General features: G+C 38.6%; 2 protein-coding genes across 3 annotated transcripts in view; both read left to right on the forward strand.

The window, feature by feature from the left end:
• Positions 1–24078, forward strand: part of LOC146304650 (nectin-1-like) — a 47166-nt gene that overhangs the window by 15626 nt on the left and 7462 nt on the right. Inside the window, exons 4-5 of one of the 2 annotated variants that reach the window (XM_084713378.1) lie at positions 23527–23835; positions 23913–24010. The exons of the other annotated variant lie outside the window; for it this stretch is intronic. Coding sequence (XP_084569504.1) covers positions 23527–23835; positions 23913–23995 — 392 coding nt within the window. The 3' untranslated portion in view covers positions 23996–24010. Of the gene's footprint in view, positions 1–23526; positions 23836–23912; positions 24011–24078 lie in introns of those variants that run through there. 2 annotated transcript variants of the gene reach the window in all.
• On the forward strand, positions 4622–6281 carry LOC146304651 (OX-2 membrane glycoprotein-like). Its single transcript, XM_084714151.1, has 3 exons — positions 4622–4676; positions 5530–5862; positions 5947–6281. The coding sequence occupies exons 1-3, from the start codon at positions 4622–4624 to the stop codon at positions 6279–6281; spliced, it is 723 nt and encodes a 240-aa protein (XP_084570277.1).

The following is a 24078-nucleotide window of genomic DNA, read 5'->3' on the forward strand; positions in this document are numbered from 1 at the left end:
TTATGGAAGGTGTTTTCAAAGATGGCGATGCAGAGAAAGCAGATAAGCAGCCAGAGTCAGGAAGTGTGTGGTACATCCCACACCAAGGGGTTTACCACCCCAGGAAACCAGAGAAAATCAGAGTGGTGTTTGATTGCTCTGCAAAGTACGAAGGCACTGCCTTGAATGACCACCTGCTAACAGGACCGGATCTTACAAATGGACTGACTGGAGTACTCTGCCGTTTCCGTAGACATCCGGTTGCAGTCATGTGTGATGTGGAAAAAATGTTTCACAGGTTCCACGTCAGCAAAGAGGACAGAGATTATCTGCGGTTCCTGTGGTGGGAAGATGGAGATACAGACTCAGAACCCCAAGAATATCATATGAAGGTTCACCTCTTTGGAGCATCGTCATCCCCAGGCTGTGCCAATTATGGCATGAAGTATCTCGCCCACCAACATGAGAAAATGTACCCTTCAGCAGCTGGCTTCATCACAAAGCATTTCTATGTAGATGATGGCCTCATAAGCCTGGAATCCATTGATGAAGCAATTAAGCTGGTGAAGGAGGCCCAAGCTCTGTGTGCTAAAGGAAAGTTACGCCTCCACAAATTCCTCTCCAACAAACGAGAGGTACTGGAGTCTGTCTGCATCACCGAACGTGCTGCTGAGGTGAAGAATGTGGATCTCAACTACGATGATCTTCCAGTACAGAGAGTGCTGGGAGTAAGATGGAATGTAGAGAGTGACACCTTCTCCTTCAAGGTCTCCCTTGATGAGAAACCAGCAACAAGACGTGGAATTCTATCCATTGTTGCCTCAGTGTATGATCCCTTAGGCTTCTTGGCCCCATTCATCCTCCCAGGAAAGAGGGTGCTTCAAGAAATGTGTCAGAGGGGTGTCAGCTGGGACGAACCACTACCCAGCGAGATGAAGCCAAGGTGGGAGAGTTGGGTGAATGATTTGAGAAATCTTGAAAAGATTCAGATCCCTAGATGCTTCACACCAGAAAACTTCGGGAAGATCCTGGAAGTCGAACTGCATCACTTTTCAGATGCTAGCACTCAAGGCTACGGTCAGTGCTCGTACCTTAGACTGGTGAGTGAAGACAAGGTGCACTGTACCTTGATCATGGGCAAAGCAAGAGTTGCACCTACAAAAATAGTCACCATACCAAGGCTAGAGTTGACTGCGGCTGTGATCTCTGCTGCTGTGAGCAACATGCTGAAGGAGGAGCTAGAGCTCAGGGTGGACAGAGAGTATTTCTGGACAGATTCACAAGTGGTCCTCGCTTATATCAATAACGAGGCTCGACGGTTTCATGTCTTCGTCGCAAACCGTGTCCAGAGAATACGGGAAACCACTAACCCAGAACAATGGTACTACGTTGATACTGGAGAGAACCCTGCTGATCATGCCTCAAGGGGCCTCAACGTAAGCGAGCTGATCAATTCAAATTGGCTCACAGGACCCAGATTCCTATGGGAGAAAGAAGTGGTTACAAACCAAGGAACTTCAGAGCTGCTAGTAGGAGATCCTGAAGTCAAGGCAACCCAAGTGCTGAAAACTGAGGCCATAAGGCAAGTTCATTTTCAAGAGCGACTGGCACGGTTCTCAAAATGGACCATGGTGGTGAACGTCATCGCACGCATTCAGCGATTAGCTAAAGGGATTAAGACAACAGAACCTTTAAATGTGGAGGAAAGAAGGAGGGCCTCACTCACTCTCATCAAGCTTGCACAGCAAGATGCCTTTGTAGAGGAGTTGCATATACTCAGCCAGAGATCTGGAAGGCTGCCATGTAATCACCCACTGTACCAGCTTGACCCAGTCCTCCAAGATGATATAATGAGAGTAGGAGGACGTCTGAGGAGAGCATCTACACCTCTTGATCTGAGACACCCAATAATCCTCCCAAAGGATGGTGTTGTCACACGTCTCATCCTGGCACATCATCATGAAAAAACACAACACCAAGGCAGAGGACAAACCATGAATGAGCTGAGGGCCAACGGATACTGGATTATTGGTGGCAGTAAGGCAGTAGCCCAGTATATACGGCAGTGTGTCCCCTGCAGGAGAGCTCGTGGGTCACCACAGGAACAGCGTATGGCAGACCTACCCAGTGACCGGGTTGATCCTTCACCACCATTCACATACTGCGGTATGGACTGTTTTGGCCCGTTCCACACCAAGCAAGGCCGCAAAGAACACAAACGGTATGGTCTCCTTTTCACGTGTCTCTGCTCCAGAGCAGTTCACATAGAGATGTTGGAAGACTTGACGACCGATGCTTTCATCAATGCCTTACGGTGTTTCCTGGCCATCCGAGGAGCTGTTAGACACATCAGATCAGATCAGGGATCTAACTTTGTCGGAGCAAAAAATGAAATGGAAAGAGCTCTAAATGAAATGAACAAGGAAAGAGTGACTGCATATCTGGCAGAGAAGCAGTGTGACTTCCACATGAATGCACCAGGCTCAAGTCATGCTGGGGGCATATGGGAACGCCAGATTAGGACAGTGAGGAGTGTACTAAACTCAGTCCTAGCACACAGTGCCGGAAGATTGGATGATGCCTCATTAAGGACATTCCTTTACGAAGCCATGTCCATCGTAAATAACCGCCCACTAACTGTTGACAGCATCAGCGATCCCACAGGTCTGGAGCCATTAACACCCAACCACCTGGTCACCATGAAATCCTCTGTTCCACTGCCTCCACCGGGTAAATTTGTTAAGGAAGACTTGTATGCCAAAAAGCGATGGAGAAGAGTGCAATATTTGTCTGAACAATTTTGGAACAGATGGAGAAAAGAATATCTTGCCAACATCACACTCAGGCAAAGATGGCATACTCCAAGACGAAACATACAAGTTGGCGATGTTGTAATCGTCAAGGAAGAAGAGATCCCTCGTAATGAATGGAAACTTGCTAGGGTCCTTGAAGTACATAAGGATGATGATGGACTGGTACGAAAAACTACAATACAGTTAGGAGAGAGAAAGTTAGCAAAAAGGGGAGAACGCCTCAACAAGCCTTCTGTTATTCAAAGGCCCATCCAGAAGTTGGTCGTTCTGGTTGAAAGCAGCTAAATCATTCCTCCAACTTCAACCCAGTTCCCTAGCGACCACTCATCTCCTTTCACAGCTAGTGTTGGAAGGTTGAACCTATGTGTATTTAGAGGTGTGTTCAATTAATGTTGTTTCACATTAATGTTGGTATGAAACTTTGTGTTAAGGTAAACATGTCAATTTTGACCAAAGAGTTTAAAAATTTCAACAATATTGCAGTTCTAGATGTTCTCTGAGTGAACTTGAAAAAAAACTGGGAAATTACCATTGATTCTTGAAGGGTGTACGATGTACCAAACACCACAGTTGTATTTGTTATTAATGAATCAAGGGTAATTTGGTGGGAGTGTAGCTGGCGCTGATGACGGCATTGTTTGCATGTTGCCATGACAACATCAGAAGCCCCCCTTTTGAGGTTAAATAGTTTCTCATGCTGTTATAGAATATTTTATTTGTTGTCATTTGGGATAGATTAAGAGCTTGAGTTATTATTATGTTGTTTCCTTGAATATACAATGTCAAATGTATTTTCTTTGTGAATCACGTGACAATGACCCGGAAGTTTAGCGGGAGAAAAAGCCGGGCAAAACACAAAAAAAAGAGAGACTAAAATGCCGAGCATGGACAGCGGACGTTTACGCTCTCTCCCTACATCCTACAGCTGGTCTACCAGGCGAACACGGTAATTAATATGACAAATTACCCTGTTTTTAATGCTGTGTTACTCGGGTTTGTAGGGAAATGAGACAGAATGTATGTTTATTATTTTGAGGTTTGTGCTTGAAACTATTTTCTGTTTATTTCTAGTTTTCACGGTGTCCCATGATACATCTTCACAAATAAATGTGCGTATGGACATCAGTACGAAGCGTGGACTCTTATGACCAGTGTAGATACATGGACATAATGCTTAAGAGACAACCAGACATCACGCGTGGTTAATATGGCGTTTTTAGCCTGTAATAGAAATAAATGTTGGTAAATAAATGCTGTTTCTCTGAAGGACAAAGACGCCTTTAATCCAGCGAGACATTGAGCAGGTGAGGCGAAAAACAGACAAATCATTTTTCAACTCAGACAAAACAGAGAAAAGTGAAAACTGCTTCAAAAATGTTGTCATGTTTATATATTTATTTTTGTTGTTGTTGTTCTTTAAAAAAACGCATACTTAACATTTGATCGTGTGTATTTATGCATGTTCATAATGTAAATTAGCATTTTTGTGTTCTTATCTTTTATTTAGTTTTATTTTTAACATATGTATACAAATATATTGCTCTTATTGTAGTGTTTATATGAACTGAATTATGGCTATGGTAAGATTAAATGAAAAGAGACTATATATGCTGAATATAAATGTGTATGTATGAGGATAAAATGAGAATTTAGTTTACCGAAGAGTCACTGTAAATCAATCTGTAAATAATCTTAAAACTTGTTATTTTGAGAGGTCTGAATGTTTCGTTTGGTTTTAAACCTTCTCTTTCTGTTGTAGCCACTCCTCCTTTCTTCATTTTAACAGACACGGGAAACAGATTCTAACCGGGGGGCATTCTCATATAAAGATGGGTCACCGTGTATTTATGTATTTAGTCTGTGTATTTGGAGTTTTTCATAAAGGTAAGTGATGATACTGTCCTTTGAAAGTCTTTTGTTAACTGCAGCTTTGTTTTGACAAATCCGATTTTTCTTTATCAGCGCAGATTATTCGAAGCAGAGGTTTTTTTAGTTTGCTGTTACTGAGGCTCAAACTCGCAAAAGTACAGAATCTTTTAACGTTTGGAAAATAACATTTATAAGGTATTTCTCTCAGTGTCTCTCTGTCTGCTCCGGATGTTTGCTCTCTGGGTGTGTCTGCGTGTAGGAATGGAGACTCATAAAGGGGCAGCAAAACGCAGCTAACAGACATTATAGCATCGGGGCTGGTCCAGACCTCCATGGGGCTCTAAATAAGATTCTGCTAAGAGACCCTGTTAGTAATCAGTGGTGGACTGTAACTAAATGCATCAAGTACTGTACTGGTTTTGGACTTCGAAGACTATTTTAGGAGTCAGGAAGAGAGAAGAAAGAGAGAAGTGAAAGAGAAAGTGAGGAAAAGAATGGAGAACTTATTACATCTTATAGAATAGATGTTAGGCATGACAGTGATCTGAACAGTGACTTCAACCAGCTGCTGACTTAATCTTTAGTGAGATCACACTTGTTTGCATCATTAAAGGATGTGAATTTATGTGTGTTAGAAAGTTCTCCACTGCCTTTTGTCTACTTCAAGCTTTTAAGACATTTCATTAGAGGCGCAAAACATTTTGATGCGTGCTGAAGGAGGAAAAATGTTATTTCAGTGTGTGTGGATAAAAATAAAATAAAAATTAAATTAGGTCGCAGTGTCTGGGCTTAGCCCCAGATCTCCTTAACTCCTAGATCCGCTCCTGCTTTGTTGAAGCCATATCTCTGATGCTGTCCTCTCCTGCAGGTCTAACAGCTCTGATACGAACACAGCAGACTGTGATGGCAGCAGCAGGAGATGAAGCTCTGCTCAGCTGTCAGCTGATTGAAGCTAAAGATGTTCTTCAAGTCACATGGCAGAAATCTGGAGGACAGAAGGATCTTGCTGCTTACACCAAACACTTTGGTGAAAGAGTGAATCCTGACTTCAGAGATAAAGTGAAGTTTGAAGATGCTGGACTGCAGAGCAGCTCCATAGTCATCATGAATGTGACGGAGAAGGATGAAGGCTGCTATCAGTGTCTGTTTAACGCCTACCCTGATGTTGCTCTCATCAGTAAAACCTGCCTCAAAGTCTATGGTAAGAACATTTATGTATTTTAATTAATCCTACTGGAAGTTTGTGTAATTAATTAATGTGCTATTTAATTTGTTTTCTCTGCAGAGCTGCATGAACCTGTTCTACATGTGACAGAATCAAACTCTCCTGAAGAGACAGTTGTGTCCTGCTCGGCCACAGGTCGACCTCCTCCCACTGTAACATTACACAACGTCCACTTGTCTAACTACAGCTCTGTCAGTGTCACCAACACCAACGGTACAGTCACTGTCACCGCTACAGCTGTGCTGCCTGGTTTCCATGACAACAGCATACAGGTTGGATGTACAGTGCGAGTTTTCTCTGGTCCTCAGATGGAGAGATTTATGATGATCCCTGAGGTCAAACAGATGTCTGCTGATGGTGAGAGACACTTTCAAAGACACAGATTTAACGATTGATAAATACTCATGTCTTTTATTTTTTATTTTCCAGATTTTATTCAAGAATCTAGATCTAATAACAGCGGCCACAGTAAGTTAACCTTTAAGTGATCCCAGGTCAATATTTAACATTTGATCTGCAGCTGTTTTATGACTGTTGAATGTTTCTTATCACTCGACTGGTCATCAGACATGGAAATACATCAAGAAGTATCTTGTTCCATATTATGAATTCTTGCTCATCAAATGTGTCAAAGTGAAATACAAGAAATGTGTCATTTAAAAAGACAAAAATACATTTGATGCAAAATGATATTATGATATTTTAGGTGTTTAGCAGCCTCAGTATGGGTCAGACTGTAAAGGAGCAACACAAAGAGTAATATTTGTAGCTGCTTGTCATGAGGAACACAAACAGGACAGGTCACATGATTCACTTAAGCCAAAGACTTTAATTAAGCTAATTATTATTTCAAATAATGTCTTTTTTGAGAATTAAATGATGATTATGTTAAATAGTATCATGTGTTGACCAGAAGTAAAGGTTTGGGTGGGCGGCATCAGATTTTCAGCTTTCAAATTGGGCTCTGTTATTCTTAAGTTTTTTTTTCATTCACATTTCAGTTCAAATACCTGAATATTCTTCATATTAAAGGTTCACTGCTCTTGGGGGCACTTGCATCATTAGGCTGTTAAAATAAAATTACAGAAATATTGTTTATTGCAGTTATTTCTGCGACAATAAATTCTCTACATAATTTTCCTCTTTTCTCATAGTTTCCATCACTTTGACCTCTGTGTTGTCCCTGACTGTGGCCTGTGGTTTGCTGCTGTGGTCGTCGTTCTGATTCTACTCAGACATAAACACAGGTAAGTCTTCATCAACATCTGTGTTGTAATAATATGCATGTCTTCTGTTCTTGTTCATCACTGACTTGTCTGTACGCGTCCTGAACTAATCTGTTCAGCTTTAGTGTTGGGTATCAGTTGGATTTCAATCATTCTGATTCTGCTTAGTGATTTCAGTTCTAAATGATTCTTGTCTCTGATTGTTTAATTGCTTTAATTGGGCAGCTATTTTGATCATCATTAACACAGTGTGCTCGGATGAAGGATTTGCGTACTTCCTTTTAACACAAGCTTGCTAGTCAGCTAGCGTTTTGCTAAAAAAACAAAACAAAAAAAAAGATGAAATTATTTTGTTCAACAGACAGTCTTTGGTTTGATGCAACATATGATCAGCCCTGTCTAGAATCCATAAATAGAATTAAATTTAAAAATTCTTATTGATTCATTCGGAATAGATTCTATTTGTAAAAGATTCTCGATGCCCAACCCTATTCAGCTTATTCACTTGACTGATATTCAGAGGAATTCATGGAGTAATGTACTAATGTGTCTTTTTTTTACATCAAGGGCTCCAACACCTCTAGTCATGCAGAAGATGCAGATCAGACAATGGACACCTCCTGGGAAAAATCGTGCAAGTGTCAACGCAGAGGCGTCACCATCAGCAGCATGAAGACCTGTTTTGGGAGATTACACTGTACAACATTCACTTCCTTCTGTGACAGTTGAATAAAAAGTGAATAAACATACATCTCAGTAATCTGACTGAATGTTTTATTTTTTTATTTTAATTAAAAAAATAATTTTGTCATGGACACTGGATAGTACACAGTGTTTGTCTTTCTTTCTTACTTCCTGGACACACAATGTGTTTGTTTGAGGTGCTCTTTGGATACATACACATGTTCTTAGAAATCACAAACAAAAAACTCTAAGGCACTCTTTATTTAAACAATAAAAATGCCTTTATTGTCATGACGTGATCATGTTAGACCTCAAAACAAACAAATGCAACTGAGCTTATTTATTTTACAGTTACCTTTGATTTTAATGAATTTTACAAAAAAAATGTAACTTTTTTGCAACTGTCACTTGTTTGCACAATTTTATTTAAAAAAAAAAAAGGCTAAAAATTGCAATTGCATCACAATATTTTCAGCTGCTGTACATTTTATGTCTCAACAATCCCAAAAAAGCCTTCAGAATCAGGAAGGGACTGACTAATATGTCTTCTAATTATAAGGACAACAACAATGGAACATATTTTACATGTTTAGATGTGATTTATTCCCAGCTGTGACTTTAAGTGTAATTGCAACATTTGGCCACTAGACGTCAGTCTTCATATTGACTGTGGAGACGTAAGGGACGGCAGGAGCACGTTTTGTTGACGACACAGTTACTAACCAATCACAGAACAGTCAGACTGGCGGTCTGCTTTTGAATGGTGAGCTTTGAATAGTATCCTATCATATTATACAGCGCTGAAAAACACTGTACCATGACTGTAACCAAACGTAAAGATGCAACAAAGTTTAAAAAAAAAAAAAAAAGAAAAAAAAAGTGTCAAGAAGGAGCAACACAGATCACATTAAGATTTGTTGTTCTTCCGATGACATCGTGCCAGCAGCATAAACATGTACAAATTCTATGTTGTGCCTCTGTTTATCATATTATATCTGTAAAATATATATGACAGTGATCCTAATGCATTGAGGGAAGGGGGGCTGAAGTCGCAGAAGGGGGAATTGAACTGGAAACCTCATGACAACAAACCCAGGAAGGAAACCACTACACTAATCCAACCGCGCCACCCACCCCCGCATTTTTTTTTTTCTTAAATGTCAGAAACTCGGTGGACTCGGCAGACTCTTGCTGACGTGGGAACGACATGGCTGTGCTACACTTGGTAGACTTGGTGCACCTACTAGACCTGCACACTTATGAACACCAGCAATGTCACTACCACGTCAGCAGAGGGCAGCACAGTCTCCACCACTTGGACTGGCCTATTTTTCACACTTTATTTTGATCCTTTCAACTTTTTTTTTTTAAGGTAAAATCATCTGTGGACTCCATAAACATGAAGACCATAACTAGATCACATAGGTAGACAATCTGAGTTATCTCAAGTGTAAAAAATAAACAAAAATGTCATAAAAGCGATCAATAAGAGTTCTCTGTGATTGTGATTCTTGTATGATAATTAAAAATGAAGAAGAACTCTTGGGAACACAGACACAGTTGGATTGAATCATATCAAATAATAATACAATGGTGATAAATGTTCTCCTCCAATCTTCCAATCTTGAGATACTAAACTCTGGAGTCTAACCACCAGCCACAATTTCCTCAACTGTGATAGGCCAGTCCAAGTGGTGGAGACTGTGCTGCCCCCTGCTGACGTGGTAGTGACATTGCTGGTGTTCATAAGTGTGCAGGTCTAGTAGGTGCACCAAGTCTACCAAGTGTAGCACAGCCATGTCGGTCCACGTCAGCAAGAGTCTGCCGAGTCCACCGAGTTTCTGACATTTAAGAAAAAAAAAAAATGCGGGGGTGGGTGGCGCGGTTGGATTAGTGTAGTGGTTTCCTTCCTGGGTTTGTTGTCATGAGGTTTCCAGTTCAATTCCCTCCTTCTGCGACTTAAGCCCCGCTTTCCTTAATGCATTAGGATTACCGTCATATATATTTTACACATATAATACGATAAACAGAGGCACAACATAGAATTTGTACATGTTTATGCTGCTGGCACGATGTCATCGGAAGAACAACAAATCTTAATGTGATCTGTGTTGCTCCTTCTTGACACTTTTTTTCTTCTTTTCTTTTTTTTTTTAAACTTTGTTGCATCTTTATGTTTGGGTACAGCCATGGTACAGTGTTTTTCAGCCCTGGTCCTCAGAGCTCACTGCCCTGCATGTTTTAGATGTTTCTCTGCTCCAACACACCTGATTCAAATGATCAGGTTGATGATCAGCTGATCATTTGAATGAGGTGTGTTGGAGCAGAGAAACATCTAAAACATGCAACATGAAAAACATGAGTGAGCTCTGAGGACCAGGGCTGAAAAACACTGTACCATGACTGTACCCAAATGTAAAGATGCAACAAAGTTAAAAAAAAAAAAAAAAAAAAAGTGTTAAGAAGGACCAACACAGATCACATTAAGATTTGTTGTTCTTCCGATGACATGTTGCCAGCAGCATAAACATGTACAAATTCTATGTTGTGCCTCTGTTTATCATATTACATCTGTAAAATATATATGACGGTAATCCTAATGCATTAAGGAAAGGGGGGCTTAAGTCGCAGAAGGGGGGAATTGAACTGGAAACCTCATGACAACAAACCCAGGAAGGAAACCACTACACTAATCCAACCGCGCCACCCACCCCCGCATTTTTTTTTTTTCTTAAATGTCAGAAACTCGGTGGACTCGGCAGACTCTTCCTGACGTGGGACCGACATGGCTGTGCTACACTTGGTAGACTTGGTGCACCTACTAGACCTGCACACTTATGAACACCAGCCATGTCACTACCACGTCAGCAGGGGGCAGCACAGTCTCCACCACTTGGACTGGCCTATCACAGTCGAGGAAATTGTGGCTGGTGGTTAGACTCCAGAGTTCAGTGTCTGAAGATTGGAGGAGAACATTTATCACCATTGTATTATTATTTGATATGATTCAATCCAACTGTGTCTGTGTTCCCAAGAGTTCTTCTTCATTTTTAATTATCATACAACAATCACAATCACAGAGAACTCTTATTGATCACTTTTATGACATTTTTGTTTATTTTTTACACTTGAGATAACTCAGATTGTCTACCTATGTGATCTAGTTATGGTCTTCATGTTTATGGAGTCCACAGATGATTTTACCTTAAAAAAAAAAAGTTGAAAGGATCAAAATAAAGTGTGAAAAATAGGCCAGTGTGAAAAACAGTGTGAAAAATAGGTCCAAGTGTTGGAGACTGTGCTGCCCTCTGCTGACGTGGTAGTGACATTGCTGGTGTTCATAAGTGTGCAGGTCTAGTAGGTGCACCAAGTCTACCAAGTGTAGCACAGCCATGTCGGTCCCACGTCAGCAAGAGTCTGCCGAGTCCACCGAGTTTCTGACATTTAAGAAAAAAAAAAAATGCGGGGGTGGGTGGCGCGGTTGGATTAGTGTAGTGGTTTCCTTCCTGGGTTTGTTGTCATGAGGTTTCCAGTTCAATTCCCCCCTTCTGCGACTTCAGCCCCCTTTCCTTAATGCATTAGGATCACTGTCATATATATTTTGCACATATAATACGATAAACAGAGGCACAACATAGAATTTGTACATGTTTATGCTGCTGGCACCATGTCATCGGAAGAACAACAAATCTTAATGTGATCTGTGTTGGTCATTCTTAACACTTTTTTTTTTTTTTTTTAACTTTGTTGCATCTTTACATTTGAGTACAGTCATGGTACAGTGTTTTTCAGCCCTGGTCCTCAGAGCTCACTCATGTTTTTCATGTTGCATGTTTTAGATGTTTCTCTGCTCCAACACACCTCAACCAAACGATCAGCTCATCGTCAACCTGATCATTTGAATCAGGTGTGTTGGAGCAGAGAAACATCTAAAACATGCAGGGCAGTGAGCTCTGAGGACCAGGGCTGAAAAACACTGTACAATGACTGTACTCAAACGTAAAGATCCAACAAAGTTTAAAAAAAAAAAGAAAAGAAGAAAAAAAGTGTCAAGAATGACCAACACAGATCACATTAAGATTTGTTGTTCTTCCGATGACATGGTGCCAGCAGCATAAACATGTACAAATTCTATGTTGTGCCTCTGTTTATCGTATTATATGTGTAAAATATATATGACGGTAATCCTAATGCATTAAGGAAAGGGGGGCTTAAGTCGCAGAAGGAGGGAATTGAACTGGAAACCTCATGACAACAAACCCAGGAAGGAAACCACTACACTAATCCAACCGCGCCACCCACCCCCGCATTTTTTTTTTTTCTTAAATGTCAGAAACTCGGTGGACTCGGCAGACTCTTGCTAACGTGGGACCGACATGGCTGTGCTACACTTGGTAGACTTGGTGCACCTACTAGACCTGCACACTTATGAACACCAGCCATGTCACCACCCCGTCAGCAGGGGGCAGCACAGTCTCCACCACTTGGACTGGCCTATCACAGTCGAGGAAATTGTGGCTGGTGGTTAGACTCCAGAGTTCAGTGTCTGAAGATTGGAAGATTGGAGGAGAACATTTATCACCATTGTATTATTATTTGATATGATTCAATCCAACTGTGTCTGTGTTCCCAAGAGTTCTTCTTCATTTTTAATTATCATACAAGAATCACAATCACAGAGAACTCTTATTGATCGCTTTTATGACATTTTTGTTTATTTTTTACACTTGAGATAACTCAAATTGTCTACCTATGTGATCTAGTTATGGTCTTCATGTTTATGGAGTCCACAGATCATTTTAGCTTAAATAAAAAAAGTTGAAAGGATCAAAATAAAGTGTGAAAAATAGGCCAGTCCAAGTGGTGGAGACTGTGCTGCCCCCTGCTGACGTGGTAGTGACATTGCTGGTGTTCATAAGTGTGCAGGTGTAGTAGGTGCACCAAGTCTACCAAGTGTAGCACAGCCATGTCGTTCCCACGTCAGCAAGAGTCTGCCGAGTCCACCGAGTTTCTGACATTTAAGAAAAAAAAAAAATGCGGGGGTGGGTGGCGCGGTTGGATTAGTGTAGTGGTTTCCTTCCTGGGTTTGTTGTCATGAGGTTTCCAGTTCAATTCCCCCCTTCTGCGACTTAAGCCCCCCTTTCCTTAATGCATTAGGATTACCGTTATATATGTTTTACACATATAATACGATAAACAGAGGCACAACATAGAATTTGTACATGTTTATGCTGCTGGCACCATGTCATCGGAAGAACAACAAATCTTAATGTGATCTGTGTTGGTCATTCTTGACACTTTTTTTTTCTTTTTTTTTTTTTTCTTAAACTTTGTTGCATCTTTACCCCACAACACCAAAATAAGCTACCTCCAGATCCGACCCCCACACAACCCACCTCACCACCACCTCATCACCAGCAGCACCAACCCCCCGCTTTTGCTTTTACAAGGGAAATAATTCAAATTTACAACCACAGTTAAGAACACCACAGGTACCAATAAAAGAAAAAACAAAAAACAAATGTAGGAATAGCTCAACAAGATAAGCAGCTAATGTCTGGAACCTGAGGTGGGTGGATCAAATCCAAGCTCCCCAGTCCTAAACTTTTCAAAGTATTAGTATTGTCACTAATAAATACAACTTTAAATAAGTATGTAAAGGCCCTTATAAGGATAATAAATGATGAGATAAAGCAGAAACATCCCATCCAATCCAATCCAATGAGTTTTCCAATTTTTTCTTGTCTAATATGTGAAGAAAATCTTTTAAAAAACAACCCAAACCTGTCTCATCCAGTAGCTCAGGTTGTAAGACAATGGCCTGAGAGTTTGAGGTTGTGAGTTCGATTCTTATCCTCCTCAGTGACTTTTGAAGACCAGAGTCCAAAGAAAAAAGTGAAAACCTCTGAGAAACTAAAGCTAGCTACCTGGTCCAATAGCTCAGGTTGTAAGACAAAAGCTTGACAGTTTGAGGTTGTGAGTTCGATTCTTATCCTCCTCAGTGACTTTTGAAGACCAGAGTCCAAAGAAAAAAGTGAAAACCTCTGAGAAACTAAAGCTAACTACCTGATCCAATAGCTCAGGTTGTAAGACAATGGCTTGAGAGCTTGAGGTTGTGAGTTTGATTCTTACAAGGCTCAGTGACTTTTGAAGACCAGAGCCCAAAGAATGAAATGAAAACCTCTAAGAACCTACAAACAATTACCTGCTCTAATATCTCAGGCTGTAAGAGGATGGTTGGGGAGCTTGAGGTTGTGTGTTCGATCCTTATCATCCTCAGTGAATTTTTGAAGTCCAACACCCAAAGTGAAGACTTAAAAGCGCCCGGAGAACTAGTCTCAGTGTGAGGGGTCACTGGTGGCGCAGTGGATTTGATAACGGCCTTACGGTGGTCAGCAGGCGGTGTACTGTCTGGTTCAAATCCCGCTGTGGCAGCAGGGGCTCTGATCGGTGGGAGGTGAGGGGCTCGGGAGGGGGCTGTATCTCCCCCCCCCGAAGCTCCGGAGAGATAGAAGGACAGGGTTATGCTTAAATTTTACTTCGTACACCCGGCATGTCAAATAGTGCAGGGGGGCCTGCCAAGTCAGGGTTGTGATGGCAGTGACCTGACAACAGGTGGAGCACATGGCACCAGGTCAGGTCAGTGTATTGTTTGCTCATTGGATGTTTCCTTTCAGAAACAGGCAGTAAAAAACAAAAAACAAGTGGGTATTTCTTTTTAAAGGGAGAGTTCACCCAAAAATCCAAATACATACTTTCCCCCTAACCTGTAGTGCTATTTATCCATCTAGATGTTTTCGGTGTGATTGTAGAGTTTTGGAGATATCGGCTTCTCTCCAGTATAACAGAATTAGATGGCACTCATTTGTGATGCTCAAAACAACCCATAAAAACATACATTAAAAACCAGTGTCTCCTTAGAAAAATCCACAGACCTTGTTGTGAGGAGTTTCATAAAGGAAGTATTTTATTCACACCAAGGTCTGTGGATTAGCCAGGTTTTGAATTTTTCAAACATACTTTTTTGGGTGTTTTGAGCAGCACAAACCCAAACTCTACATCTCACACCAAAAAGATCTAGATGCACAAATAGCACTACAGGCCAGGGGAAAGCATGTATTTTTTCTTTTGGGGTGAACTGTCCCTTTAAAGTACAAAATGCAACGCAAATACAAGGCATTTTTCTTTGTCATGGTCAAAAAGGTATGAACTAACTAAATTTAAGAAATGGTTTTCATTTTTTACTTGGTGCATCAAAACATAAAAAGACTAGAAAACAGAAAGGAAAAAAGGCAATTTTTTTTTCATATTCTGAGACCGGTCATTAACAAGACAATAATTTGATTTTTTAAAACATATCCATAAGAGTCATTTGAGCTCTTAGACAGTAAAATAAATCAAATTTGACGTAATTATAGCAAGAGTCACTAGCAATCCTACATTTGCACTTCGTCTTGTAAATGACCACATCCTTTTCCAACCAAGGTACAGTTTAACTGTTTAATTTCTGACAGAAATTGTGGCAGAAACTTTGTTTTTGGATGTAAAATAAATATATAACTTAAGCCTGAAAAATCTGACACATTAAATAATTACAGTAATTACTTAATTTGAAATTGAACTGGACCTCTTGGCAAAAACAAAATCTTTATATTTCCATATGATATTTTGTTTGTATGCTATGTATTATATGAACAACAGTGCAGTGCACTGATAGTCCACCAGAGGGCAGAAGACATGGTTGTTTAGAAAAGTACTGATCATACTGATCTATCAAATATGATGTAAATGGTATCTGTGGGCTTGCATCTAATTATAATGATGAATAATGTTGCGCTCTGTCACTTATTTATCCACTGTGCTGCCTTGAAAATAAAAGTTCTCTACTTCATTTGTCAGCAAAATGACTGATCTAAAGAGAAAAACTGCATGATCAATTCATTATGTTAAACGTTAGGTTTTAGGTTCATGAGATTATTTACCAGAAGAAAACAGGTCGAGGAATTGAGGCTGTCAAATAAGGTTAATTTAGATTGATTGAAGAAAAAAAAAAACTTTAATAATAGCTGATGAGCTGTATTTCACACTGAAAATTATTCTAATTATTTGCTGTTTCTATTCTATAATAACATTTACAAGCAAATATTGTCTTATTTATTAATTTTTTACATGTTATTTGTATTATTATTATTATATTTATAATTTATGACATTAGCCATAATAAAATTCCTCGCAATGATCATACAATCTTTTCCAGTCTTCAAAGATTGAAAGATTTGTCAGAATTTTAAATTCTTGCTATAAAATGTTAATCTATGGAAAAATAACTATTTCTTATTATTTTATTGCATATATTTATGCTATTTTTGCGACATAAACATCACATATTATTTAAAAAACAGTTTTCATTTTCTTACATTTATTATTTTTAGAATGAATGAATCTCAATTAATATAGTCTGAAAGCCTCAATTCCTATATTTATTTTCTTCTGGCAAGTAATCCTTAAAATCTTACTCTTAAAAACCTTCAAGCATCATGAAAATGTTTTCTCATTTGTGAAACTAATTTCAGTCACAAATCAAGTAGTTAAAAAGCACCTTGGTCAGACTTTTCCTTTCTATGTTCTAGTTATTTTATTGTTCTTGGTCTATACGAAATGAATGAGAGCAGCCATACGTCACGTGCCACGACCACGCCCCCTTTGGGCGAAAACACTGTGAAAGCGACTAGTGAGTTTGTGTTTGTGTCAAACAATTCATCACAAATAATTAATGTTGTTTGCTGAGTTAATGACACGTGTGCCGATTGTGTCTGTAGATCAAAGTATATCAGAAAAGAGTCTTGGTGATGTTATAAATAAAGTTTTGACTGTCAAAAAGTACGGCTCTACTATAAAACACCTGCTTTTAGAATGGGGTTTGGTGCGACAGTACCAAAACAGCAAAATAGTGAAGATACTGACTGGCCAGAGGAGTTTGGCTCTTAGTTAGTTTAGTTTTCGTATTCTATGCTTTGAATCTGTATACATTTTGCATTAGCCGCCAGTCCAATCACAGTGCATGTTTCCACCTAAAAGGGGGCATGATGTAGCAGCAAAGTACCCGGATGGCCAGCTCCCATTCATAGAAAATGAATTAAATTACCTCGTCTCTTTTGGACCACGACAAAGACAAATGCCTCGTATTAACATTTTAATGTTTGCATTTTAAAAGAATAATCAAATAACCTCTGTTTTTTGTTTTTAACAGCGTTTCTGAAAGGAAAATCCAATGAACAAACGATACACTGACCTGACCTGGTGCCATGTGCACCACCTGTTGTTAGGCCGACTGCCAAACCGGAAGCGGAAGCTTCCAACTACATTTGTAGAGGAGGGGAGGGACTTGGACTATACCACGTGGTTTACAGTACGGTTTCATGAAGCAAAATCATAATTTCTACACTTTTTTTCTTCTGTAAGTCGACAGGTATCACAGGTAGAACAAGGGATCATTACTTGATACAGCAGGTCGATAAAATATAAAATATAAGATCTGTGACTCTTTATTCTATTTAATTTTATACATGCAACCTGCTCTCAATGGAATCACTTTGTGATGCAAACAATTATTATCCATTGAGCACTTGCTAATAATTGTTTAAATAGATTTTCACACACACACACACACACACACACACACACACACACACACACACACACACACAGAAATGGCTATGGCCTATGGTATATGATAAAAGCTCTTATGATTAATCAAATTCCTAACATAAAATAAATAAATTCCTAACATATCAAATATGATACAAACAAAATATCATACGTGTTAATTATATAGTTTTATTGTTATTACTATTATTATTTGATGTGTTGAGCTTTGATGAATCTGAGATATGGTTTCAGGATGAGCAGTGTCTCCCCCGTGTGGTACAGAGAGGTCATTGCAGATAGATGTGGCAGTTATGTACACAGGGGGTGTGAAAAAAAATAACTACAAATAAAGTTCGTGATACGTGTCCTCAATGAAGGAAATGTCCACAGCTGTTCAAGGCTTGAGCAGTGGTGGACAAAGTACTCAACCCCAGTACTTGAGTCAAAGTACAGATACTCCTGGTCAAATATTACTCAACTACAAGTGAAAGTTGCTCAGTCAAAACTTTACTCAAGTTAAAGTATTAGAGTACTTGCTTTTAAAAATACTTAAGTATTCACAAGTACATGTTTTTAAAAATACTTAAGTATTCAAAAGTACAAATTACAAAGTACATTTTCTAATATCAATACATGCTGTATTGTTTTCATGATGCATTAACAGAAGCTTGTAACTCTCTGAAACCATCTAATGATGCACTGACCTGCTTGTAGAACCTCTCTGCTACACAAAGTCTATAGAAACACCTATAAAAACTTCAGCATAGAAATACAATCAAAAATTTAAATAACTGAGATTTCTTTCTGTCTTCAGAGGCAATATATACATGAATTATGCTGTATTTTTCACCCTTATAAAAACAATCTAACTTTAAAAGCTACCTGGAATAATTAATAATTATAATAACATCTTGAGATTTCATTTTGTCTTTCTCCTGCCGTCACCATTACTGCTTTTTGTTTGAATGAAAGAGGGAGAGATTGCTTGTTCTTGTTACAGAGAGCGCCTGGACGTATTTCCACTTTTATATCAGTCCCATTTGAGAGGAGCTACTGTGATTGGTTTCCTTCTGTGAGGAACACAGCATGTGACCAGTTGCATTTTAGAAAAGAAAAACACCAACAGCTGACTTCAAAGCTTAGTCTAAAAGTAACAACCTTCCTAGAAATGTAGTGGAGTCAAAAGTACAATATTTGTCTTTGAAATGTAGTGGAGTGAAAGTCATAAGTTTCCAAAAAAAAACAAATACTCAAGTAAAGTACAGATACTCAAAAAATGTACTTAAGTACAGTATTCAAGTAAATGTTGAATAAAAATGGCTGTTGACATGAAAAAACTTTCATTAGTAAAATTAGTCAAGACAAGGTGTGTCACTGTCAGTGGTTCACTGTCTTTTTTTTAACAGACAAAGACAAAATGCCATAACAAAAGCCATAAAGACATAACAAGAAAAAAGTAACAAGACAAAAATCAATGTAAAATACAGAACAAGACATAAGAAGAAAAAAGGAACAAGACAAAAATCGATATAAAAGACATAGCAAGACAAAAATAAAATTTAATTTAGTCAACATTTATCTAAAACCATAATAATAACATAGTTTGTTTTACATAGGGTTTTTTTTCCAGTAAAATCATAAAATGTAAAAACTGGCTCATGTTACTCCATTCTCCTATACTCAGGCCTATAATTCTGCCAAGATTAGTGTGTTTGGATGGGATAAGGGGTATCTAAGGCTAATTAAGTTTTTTCTCTACACACATACTGTTGTAAAGTGTAACTTTCTTTCACATAGTCATTTTCCTTTGTGCAAATCACACCACTATTTATTTATAATGTACTCTGCAATTTATTATAAGACAAATGATTTTTCTGTCTAACTTATAATTAGTGGACACAAATCTGATCATATATTTTTATTGAACCTCTAAAACACAGAGAGCAACATGGAGCTGTTTAACACTCAGCTCATCAGACTGAACTACACGTGGAAACAACACTGATGAGACATGTTTCCTTCCAGCCAACCAGGACTGAACACTTAATTATAGAGCATCTGATAAGATGGACCAGAGATCAACCAGGAAGTGAAAATAAAATAATATACAGCTATAAGAGAGCTTGATGTAGACAATGGTGGTTTGGGCCCTTTTTCATTCAAAAATACTAATTAAATACAGCAGCCAATCAGAGGAGAGGGGGATTTTCCCACTATTATGGGTGTACTTTGGACCCAAGTGCAGCACACAGAACCACTGGGATAATTGATAATGATCTTTAATGAAGCACAGGCTAAACAGGAGAGTCAGAGACAGGCAGGGCAGGCAATGGGAGATCAGGCAGGGCAGGAGTGCTGGAAAGTCTTGCATGGACACAGTAGAAGAATCTGGCAACAAGTGAGAGTGCTGGAGAGGCTTATATACTGGGCTGATTGGGGATGAGCTGCAGGTGAGTGGAGTTGGGCTGATGAGGTGGGAGTGGCTGGCAGGTAGAGTGGAGCAGAGGCAGGGGGGAGTGGAGGGAAACTGGGCCTGCAGAACTGTGACACCCTCAGCCAATCAGAGGACAGGGGGGACATCTCTATACATCAGTGTTTAACACAAATGAAACCACTGTCCACAGGGGATTCCAAAATCAATAACATATGAAAGTTCCTTGTACTCAATAATGGGTCCTTAGTTGTCATGGTAACACAAATAAACTACTTGGTAAGTTTTAAGAAAAGGTTGTGATTCGGCTTAAAATAAGTGTGTTACATAATGTTATGCAGCTTAAAATTTAAAGTGCTGTTGACTTTTTGTTTCGACCTATCCAGCCACCCACCTCCTCCATATGTGGACTTATTACTTTTTTCTTTTCTTTTTTTTTTTCCTAATAAACAGTATGATCATTGTTTTCACATGATGCATTCAGGAAGTGTGCTACATAAGCAACAGCATGTAACTTTTTCCTAAACCCTTCCCTCTCTTCACTTTAGACAAATGCATTAACAAAAAGAAGAACAAATACCTATGCATATATAAGCATTTGTATACTAACAATGAAAACATGTAATAGAGTTTAAAAAGAGAGAAGAAGAAGTACCTGCAATAAATTTAAATGTATTCCACAAGATCAAACAAACTTCAGTCTTGTCATAAATCATCCAAGTGGTCTCCTTGTTCTGGTAACTTCCAAATTATTCTACACTGTGAAAGAAGTGAAATTAAATTGTACATATATATATGTATATATATATGTCAAATGTAATGATGTTCTTACCCCTTGTTATTTCACTTTTCTGTTTCTTGTGAATTTAACCAACATTTACCAAGTATTGTGTAATTGTGTATTGTGTAGAACTTATTTTTTTACTGTCCTCTGGATGATGCATTTCTGTTGTGTGTCTTTATATCTTTGTTGAGAACTTTTTTTCATTTTAAAATGCAATGTATATATATGTACAGATCCTTCTTTTATATAATGATCATGAAATGTTAATATTAAATTAATTAAATTTCAAATTCAAATTTATATTCTTGTTTGTGTCATCTAATTAACTAAATTATGGTTTAAGGATATAATTGTCAGCATTGAATATAAAGTCTGTATGTCATTACTTTGGTAAAGGGACATTTAACAAAATAAGGGTTTTGTATCCAAAAGTTTCACTGAACATTTTGAAACTTGGCACTTTATATATCTGGAAAGGGCTTCATGAGCTTCATGTAGAATGTAGCTGTAATTTGACTTATGTGTTTATTTTGTTTGTTTTTTTTTGTAGATTGATTTTGCAAAAAAGATGCCAGTTTTCTAAATCCACATTTCTAAAAGTCCAAATAGTTCCGAAGACATATTTGCATTTTTTCAGTAAAATCGGGTAAATATTACTTTACTAATTTTCCTTAAAACCTTCACAATATATTTGAAGATTTTATAGCAAGTTATCAGCCTGTGAAGACACTGTGGTGTTTGATTGACTTATGAAAAAGCAATACTTGAACTATCAAACCATCATGCTGTTTATGACAAGTTGATATATTTCCATCAGTGCAGTGAATGTGTGCTGCAGGTTTTAGCAGCAGGTGCACAACATGGCCACTAGATTTTAGGTCACAACAATCCCGAAAAACCTTCAGAATCAGACTGACTACTATGTCTTCTAATTATAAAGACAACAACAATAGAACATATTTTACATGTTTAGATGTAATTTATTCCCAACTGTGAAACTTTTACTACAGATTTCAGATGTAATTGCACGATATGGCCACTAGATGTCTCTCTTTTCATATCGACTGTGGAAGTGTTGAGACATCAGAGGACATAAGGATATCAACACTGGTCGGTTATACTTTAATGTGAAAAAAATTATTTTCCACTGTATTTTCTTTGTCCTGTGTGCACAGCTAGTTTTCACCAGTGACCTTTATAGACGCAGCAGCAAACTGTTTACTGAAAATGTTTTTCCAAAGTGTTCCCAAGCACATGTAGTCATGTCTTTTTGAATCATATTGGTTTTGCTGCCTCAGGGGTCAAAGGTCACAGGTATTCAAATGCTGGTTTTCAACTCTGCCCTTTCTGTGCAGAAATTTCTCTGGATTGTCTGAATCTTTTAATATAATAGATTTATATATTGTAGAAACTTAAATCGCTGACCAACACAGTTTTTCACAAAGTTTTTCCTTGCTGATGAACGAGTGAGACTTTCAGGGATGCACCTTTCATATCCAGTCATGCTGCTGTCACCAATTAAATTATTTACCTGTTGAATGATCCACACAGGTGTTTCTTGAACATTACACTTTCCCAGTCTTTTGTTGTCTCTGTGTGTAGTCAGACTGTATACTGGCAAAAAATAAAGTTTATCAGTTTGAACATTAAAGATCTTCAATACAGTACAAAGAAAAGGAAAAGAAATCATTGCATTATATGATTCATAACATCTGATCTGATCTTCATCATATTAAAAATGAATTATCAGGGTTAGTCTGGTGTAACCCCCAAATTTCCTGTCACAAATGTCAACTTTTTGTATCTAAAACAAAATCTCATGATTTATGATTAAAGTAGCTTTCAGTTCGTTAGAAACGGCTTCCTGTCATAACAAGGAAACACGTCACAGTAAGGCGGGACTAGCCAATCGCATAACAGTAAAGCCCAGGATGGCGGGCTGTCAATGGAGTTGTGGCAGTTAAAACAGTCGATATAGTCTGCAGCAAGGATGTCCTACCGTGCATTTTTGCATTTCATTTGTGCATTTGGAGTTTTTCATAAAGGTAAGTAAGACACGATACGACAATCGCATGTACGTCTGTTTAATTCATTTTGTTAAAGTGAAAGTACAGCTGTGGGACTCCTGAAAGTTTTTATTGTAGTTTAATACTTTTGCATTGGTTAATGGTTAATTTTAGATTAATATCACATCGCATGAAGAAAATGCCTCAACAGTCCGACTCTGTAAGTTAGTTGAACGTGTGTGTGTTGATGTTGGTGTTTCCTGCAGGTCTGACAGCTCTGATACGTTGTTTTTAAGTTTTTAAGTTAAGTATAAATGTTAAAAAACGGCTAAATCAAATTATTCCGAGAGTCATACATGACGGGGGTCTACTGTGTATTTGTTGTCTTGTAAATACTGTACCAACTACAATGTGAGCTGTCCTCTCCTGCAGGTCTGACAGCTCTGATACAAACACAGCAGACTGTGATGGCAGCAGCAGCAGGAGATGAAGCTCTGCTCAGCTGTCAGCTGACTGAACTGAAAGATGTTCTTCAAGTCACATGGAGGAAATCTGGAGGACAGAAGGATCTTGCTTCTTACACCAAACACTTTGGTGAAAGAGTGAATCCTGACTTCAGAGATAAAGTGAAGTTTAAAGATGCTGGACTGCAGAGCAGCTCCATAGTCATCATGAATGTGTCGGAGAAGGATGAAGGCTGCTATCAGTGTCTGTTTAACGCCTACCCTGATGGTGCTCTCATCGGTAAAACCTGCCTCAAAGTCTATGGTAAGAACATTTATGCATTTCAATTAATCCTACTGGAAGTTTTAAGTCACTAAATTAACTAATGTGATGTTTTAAATTGTGTTTTCTCTGCAGAGCTGCATGAACCTGTTCTACATGTGACAGAATCAAACTCTCCTGAAGAGACAGTTGTGTCCTGCTCGGCCACAGGTCGACCTCCTCCCACTGTAACATTACATGTCCTGAAACACAACGTCCACTTGTCTAACTACAGCTCTGTCAGTGTCACCAACACCAACGGTACAGTCACTGTCATCACTACAGCTGTGCTGTCTGGTTTCCATGACAACAGCACACAGGTTGGATGTGCAGCGCGAGTTTTCTCTGGTCCTCAGATAGAGAGATTTATGATGATCCCTGAGGTCAAACAGACGTCTGCTGATGGTGAGAAACACTTTCAAAGACACAGATTTATAGACTGATAAATATTTTATAGCTCATTCCTTTGTTTTTATTTTCAGATTTTCATGAGAATTCTTGGTCTGATATCAGTGGTTTCAGTAAGTTGTCCTTTAATTGTTCTAAAGTCAATATATCCATTTGATTTGTAGTTTCTTTGTCAATGTTAAATGTTTCATGTAACTAATTTTCCTGTTTTCTCACAGATGTGATTTGGATCACTGTGGG

Source organism: Lutjanus erythropterus, chromosome 24, assembly GCF_056507025.1.
Source record: "Lutjanus erythropterus isolate fLutEry1 chromosome 24, fLutEry1.hap2, whole genome shotgun sequence".
NCBI classification, from domain to species: domain Eukaryota; kingdom Metazoa; phylum Chordata; class Actinopteri; order Lutjaniformes; family Lutjanidae; genus Lutjanus; species Lutjanus erythropterus.

Coding starts and splice junctions, on each gene's coding strand:
- LOC146304651 (XM_084714151.1), top strand. CDS start 4,622: ATGGGTCACCGTGTATTTATGTATTTAGTCTGTGTATTTGGAGTTTTT. Junction 4,677..5,529: donor ATTTGGAGTTTTTCATAAAG/GTAAGTGATGAT, acceptor CCTCTCCTGCAG/GTCTAACAGCTCTGATACGA. Junction 5,863..5,946: donor AACCTGCCTCAAAGTCTATG/GTAAGAACATTT, acceptor TTTTCTCTGCAG/AGCTGCATGAACCTGTTCTA.